Source organism: Limanda limanda, chromosome 3 (genome assembly GCF_963576545.1).
Source record: "Limanda limanda chromosome 3, fLimLim1.1, whole genome shotgun sequence".
NCBI lineage: Eukaryota > Metazoa > Chordata > Actinopteri > Pleuronectiformes > Pleuronectidae > Limanda > Limanda limanda.
The window spans coordinates 28,966,695-28,972,579 of NC_083638.1; the positions used below are offsets into that span (position 1 = coordinate 28,966,695).

The 5,885-nt window shown below is 42.5% G+C and overlaps 2 protein-coding genes across 4 annotated transcripts; both read left to right on the forward strand.

Moving 5' to 3' along the window:
* On the forward strand, positions 1-879 carry LOC132998558 (high choriolytic enzyme 1-like). 2 transcript variants are annotated; one of them, XM_061068267.1, is made up of 2 exons: positions 1-87; positions 178-879. In XM_061068267.1, exons 1-2 carry the CDS (start codon positions 1-3, stop codon positions 877-879), a joined length of 789 nt encoding a protein of 262 aa, XP_060924250.1. The 2 variants fall into 2 exon arrangements, with proteins under 2 accessions (XP_060924250.1, XP_060924249.1); XM_061068266.1 differs by having other exon boundaries at positions 1-879.
* A 2,843-nt stretch (positions 880-3,722) lies between these two features.
* LOC132998564 (high choriolytic enzyme 1-like) lies at positions 3,723-4,601 on the forward strand. 2 transcript variants are annotated; one of them, XM_061068277.1, is made up of 2 exons: positions 3,723-3,809; positions 3,900-4,601. In XM_061068277.1, exons 1-2 carry the CDS (start codon positions 3,723-3,725, stop codon positions 4,599-4,601), a joined length of 789 nt encoding a protein of 262 aa, XP_060924260.1. The 2 variants fall into 2 exon arrangements, with proteins under 2 accessions (XP_060924260.1, XP_060924259.1); XM_061068276.1 differs by having other exon boundaries at positions 3,723-4,601.
* Positions 4,602-5,885: the final 1,284 nt, after the last annotated feature.

Sequence of the window (5,885 nt, forward strand, 5' to 3'; positions counted from 1 at the left end):
ATGACTCCCAGTGTCAGCCTACTGCTGCTGCTCCTGCTCGGCCTCTCTCAGGCTCATCCTCTTCAGGAGGAGGGAATTGAAGAAGATGTTCCCGAGGACACCATGGACATCACCAACATGATTCTGACCTCAAACAACGCCATAGATGAGATACAAGAGGAGGAACTTGAAGAAGAGGTTCCCGAGGGCAGCATGGACATCACCACCAGGATTCTGACCTCAAACAACGCCACAGATGAGCTCCTGCTGGAAGGAGACATGCTTGCTCCGAGAACCAGGAACGCCATGAGGTGCTGGTCCCAGAAATGCCTGTGGAAGAAATCTTCCAACGGTCAGGTGGTGATCCCCTTCACCATGAGCAGAGAGTTCAGCAGCATGGAGAGGCAGAAGATCGACCGTGCCATGAAATCCTTCCAGGGCAGGACCTGCATCCGCTTTGTCCCCCGTCAGAACCAATACGACTACATCAGCATCGAGAACAGAGGCGGATGTTTCTCCTCTCTGGGCAGAGTGGGAGGCAGACAGGTGCTCTCTCTCAACAAGCGGGGCTGTGTCTACTACGGAATCATCCAGCACGAATTCAACCACGCTCTGGGCTTCCAGCACGAGCAGACCAGGAGCGACCGCGACAGCTACGTCAGGATCAACTGGGCGAACATCAACCAGCGGATGGCCTACAACTTCTACAAGTCGAACACCAACAACCTGAACACTCCCTACGACTACTCCTCCATCATGCACTACGGAAAAACAGCCTTCTCCATCCAGCGGGGGAGGGACAGCATCACCCCCATCCCCAACGCCAACGTCCGGATCGGCCAGAGGCAGGGCATGTCCTACTGGGACATCATGAGGATCAACAGGCTCTATAGCTGCTAACAAAAATGCTGATGCAAAATACAGGAAATTCACCCTTTACTGTATGTGTTTTACTGTTATTAAATAAAAACCATAATCTTTGCAAGCAATGGTAAAGATCAAATTTATTTTAACTATGTTCTCTCAAACAGTCAGACAACAGCATATGTGACGGCAACAAGTATCAAATGTCTATAATAAAGGTAAAGCAACATGATTGCTGTTGTGTCCCTTATTTTATCTTTTGATTGTCAAAATGGAGCGAACATTTTTTCTTGCACAAATTTACAATCCCTCAGCATATGTGAAGGACTTCTGACATTTTTTGGGACTTTCATCCAAGTACTGGGAATAGGACTCTGTTCCATACTTCCTCTTACGCTATTAGTTTCCATTTTTCTGAAGGATAAGAAAATGCCCCCTAACAAAACGTACTCAGGGTAACATGACAACAATAAAACGAATCTTCAAAATATAACTAAATATGTCAGAAATTCAAGGGAATGCAGTTATAGGACACAAGAACACATGTAGCTGAACAATTCTTTGATCACAAACAAAAGATCTGGAATTGAAATTTGTGTATCTGTATAAATGTCCAGTATGTGATCATAGAGTAAAGACAGAGGATGCATCTCCACTTCCTTTCTCTACACAGAAATGACACCAAAATATCCCTAATGCAAACACTGCAACTTTGCGATGATGACATCGTTCGGAACTTAAGTCTATGCAGTAGCGCTTGAGGGATGGAGCCGCAGTATCGAGGTCCATCTTATACATTTCATCAACAAATCGTGAGTCAGTGTCAGCTGTCAAGTTTCCCATGTTTTCATAGCATCAAATAACTAATTAAAACCAAACTTCCCAGGAAGGAGCACTTGAACAGACATCATTGCCATTACAAATATCTACATCAGAAGCCCTTTTTGAGAAAATGTATTTGATGTGGACTTATATTTAGAATTGAGTCCATGTCCCATCCACCAACTTTGAGGAGGCAGGATTCATGACCTGTACTGCAGCCAGCCACAAGGAGCAATCAACACCCTTTTCCTTCATATTTTTGGATTTGTCCTGTGGACCGTCTTTATAAACTGTCTGTGAATATGATGCATACTGTACCACTGAACTTAAATCTTAAATGACTACGACTAAGAGCACTTGGCTGTAATACAAATACCTGAAGCAATCTTAAGGTTAAAGTTTTGTTTTAATGTTACAAAACTAAAAATTTGAAAAACACATTTGCCAAGTTGTTTATCAAAAGGTCAGATCAACGTGGGAACAAGACTCTTTGATTATGTTATATTTCTACGGTACATTACCAGGACCTTTAATAGACTTTACTATCAATTTAGATCTGTATTAAATGTTTGATTGTGTAATTGGCTCATGATCAAATTTGCAATGCAAAGCTAAAGTCTCTATGTGTGTCTGTGAATCTAAAGAAAATAGAGACAATTCAAAAAACTGCTTGGGACATTTTGCCAGCCACTTTTGACACGGTCCCTAACATCAGCTCATCATTTTCCCATCTACTATCAAACCCCACAGGTGTGCAGGCTTCAGCCCTGCATGACGACGCAAAAATAACATGTGTGTAAGATCAGTGAAGTTCCCCTGATCTTTACTATTGCACCTTCAGATAGTCAAACAACCCCCTTATCCTTTGGAGCCCCTCAACATCTAAACAGTTGATTGACTACAATCTTTTTTTTTTATGGATAGTTCTCTTTATTAACCCTGTATAAAGAAAACCCCTTGTCTCCTCTTCTCCCCCACTAACCAGAAATGGAGCCAAAATATCCCAGATATGAACACTGCATTCTTGCGTAGTTGGAGCCAGAGTCTGAAAGTAGCGATTGGAGGATTAAGCCAAGGTAACGAGGTCCTGCAGACTCGCGCTCAACCAATTGTGGGTCAGTCTCAGCAAATTATCTCTGACCACATTTTCTATAGCATCATTAGCATTGTGTGATATAAAATACGCAAATGACAGAAAACATCTTCGAGAAATATGTATTTGATGTGTACTTTGCGTTTTTAGTTTTTGTCCACGTTCCATACACTAACATGGAACAGGCAGGATTTATGACCTATGCTAAGGCCACTTTTTTGGAACTTGAATATTTAGCTCTGTGACTCAAGTGTAATAAATGAGGCACAATCTGAGGCTACCTAACTTCCCCTCTGCGTTTTTAGCCTGTTTGTTTATATTTTGTCAAGTCATCATTACATTTTAAAGCTTCTTTGACTCCTAGTGCTTTATTTCCGCATAGTTTGTTTTATTCCTTAAAAGGACTATGATCAACTGACAATGCAACAATGACAGAGCCACTTTTACCATTATTCTACAGGGATTTTTTTTTTTTAACCATAAGGTCAATTAACATCAGGTAACCTGCCTCCTTAAAGTGATTTCATTTTTAATTGCAAAAGAGTATGGATGGTGTCTGTGTGAGAAGAACGTAAGAGATTACGTTTGTGCCAAAGGTCGTTTCAATGGGAATACATATATTTATCACTCAGTTAAAATTTGTCATGCTTCTTCTTAAATAATAGAAGATCCTATTGGTACAAGTTCATTCTTCAACAAGTATTAAGCTTTAAAAAGTGTCACCTGTGTTGATCCACCTACTGACCAGAGATAACAAACTATGTTGAAACACTGGGTTTGTCAGTGGAGTCCTCCCTTGGAAGGTTTATTTAGGCCTAACATTGTGGACCCCAGCCCATAATAATCCTGCAGACACACCTGTAAAGGAGAGTATAAAGAGCCTGGACAGCACTGAGTCAAACAGAAAGCATCAGGAGTGTCTCCTCTCCACAGAAGCTCCACAGCCTCCACACCCACCCTGAAGATGACTCCCAGTGTCAGCCTACTGCTGCTGCTCCTGCTCGGCCTCTCTCAGGCTCATCCTCTTCAGGAGGAGGGAGTTGAAGAAGATGTTCCCGAGGACACCATGGACATCACCAACATGATTCTGACCTCAAACAACGCCATAGATGAGATACAAGAGGAGGAACTTGAAGAAGAGGTTCCCGAGGGCAGCATGGACATCACCACCAGGATTCTGACCTCAAACAACGCCACAGATGAGCTCCTGCTGGAAGGAGACATGCTTGCTCCGAGAACCAGGAACGCCATGAGGTGCTGGTCCCAGAAATGCCTGTGGAAGAAATCCTCCAACGGTCAGGTGGTGATCCCCTTCACCATGAGCAGAGAGTTCAGCAGCATGGAGAGGCAGAAGATCGACCGTGCCATGAAATCCTTCCAGGGCAGGACCTGCATCCGCTTTGTCCCCCGTCAGAACCAGTACGACTACATCAGCATCGAGAACAGAGGCGGATGTTTCTCCTCTCTGGGCAGAGTGGGAGGCAGACAGGTGCTCTCTCTCAACAAGCGGGGCTGTGTCTACTACGGAATCATCCAGCACGAATTCAACCACGCTCTGGGCTTCCAGCACGAGCAGACCAGGAGCGACCGCGACAGCTACGTCAGGATCAACTGGGCGAACATCAACCAGCGGATGGCCTACAACTTCTACAAGTCGAACACCAACAACCTGAACACTCCCTACGACTACTCCTCCATCATGCACTACGGAAAAACAGCCTTCTCCATCCAGCGGGGGAGGGACAGCATCACCCCCATCCCCAACGCCAACGTCCGGATCGGCCAGAGGCAGGGCATGTCCTACTGGGACATCATGAGGATCAACAGGCTCTATAGCTGCTAACAACAATGCTTCTCATTAAAGTTATGATTACCAATTCTTACAAACGTCAATGTAGTTATCAATGAAAAATGTACTATAAGTATATTGTATCAATTTTATTTGAGGTCTATTGCCTTATTCCTTCAAATGTTCAGAAAAATTAACACAATAAAAAAGGAGCAAAAATGACAGATCCATGTCCTTTATATACACTTGTACAAACCTTAGCAGGTAAAAAAACAAACACAAATCAACCAGCTCCCAATGAATCTAGTGCTATTAACTATATGGTAAAGCTACAGGGATACTTTCAACTTCTCAGAGTAACAGAAATCAAAAGCCGGTCAGTTTATCTTAGCTCCACAATGAACCAGGTGCTCAGTGCTTATAGCATAGCAGGGGTGCGATCATCTGCTGTTTTAATACAAGTGACTGTATATCAGTTCTAACGATAATCTGAATCCGAATGTCAGATATCTTACTAATTGGATGAATGAGTTTGTGAATTATCAATCTTTTAATCTCTTTTATTTTATTTAATTTTTGGAATTATACCAATTGTATGAACTGTGGAGTTAAAACAGTCTTTTTCTTTTACACCTCAGCCTTTCAATGTCCATCCCACCTGTTTTCACCTTCCTGTGGTATCTCTCTCCACGGTTGTGTGCCTGCCAATTGTCTCTATGATGGGAGAACATTTCCTACAGGATCTGCATCGTATATGGACAACCCTCGTCCAATACACAGCAGACAGAAGGCTGTAACACTGTACAGCAAATTATCCTTTTCACAGGAACGCTTTGCAAACCAGCACTGAAGCACAAAAGGGTTATTTTCGGAATATGTTTTCTCTCTGATCCACTAAAGCATTTGGCCATCGTTACTCCTTAGAAATGATAATTCTGTCGGAGTAAGATCTAGTTTAAGTGTTGCAGCATGCACTGGTGTAACATGCAGATACAGCTTTCATGTAGCGCCCTCTGGAGGTTGCTCAATTAAATGGAAACCAAAATTCAATCAAATCTAATTGGTGGTGGATGAAGTACTCAGATACTTTACTGAAGTAAAAATATTTAACATCACATTGTAAAAATTATCCATTACAACCCAGAACAGTCAATGGCGGGTTGAAGTACTAATGGACCAAGTGCCCTTGTGAGTTTAATGCGAAATCCCCAATACTAAGTAGAATTTAAATATTGTTTTTTAATGTGAAGCCAATTTTAACTTCATAACTTAAATAATGAATCATGTCATCTATAACAGTGACAGCGTTGCAGCGTTGCCAAACATCATGAGTTTAAA

Bases quoted from the DNA above. Each gene is read 5' to 3' on its own strand.
- LOC132998558 (XM_061068266.1), top strand. From the start codon at position 1: ATGACTCCCAGTGTCAGCCTACTGCTGCTGCTCCTGCTCGGCCTCTCT.
- LOC132998564 (XM_061068276.1), top strand. From the start codon at position 3,723: ATGACTCCCAGTGTCAGCCTACTGCTGCTGCTCCTGCTCGGCCTCTCT.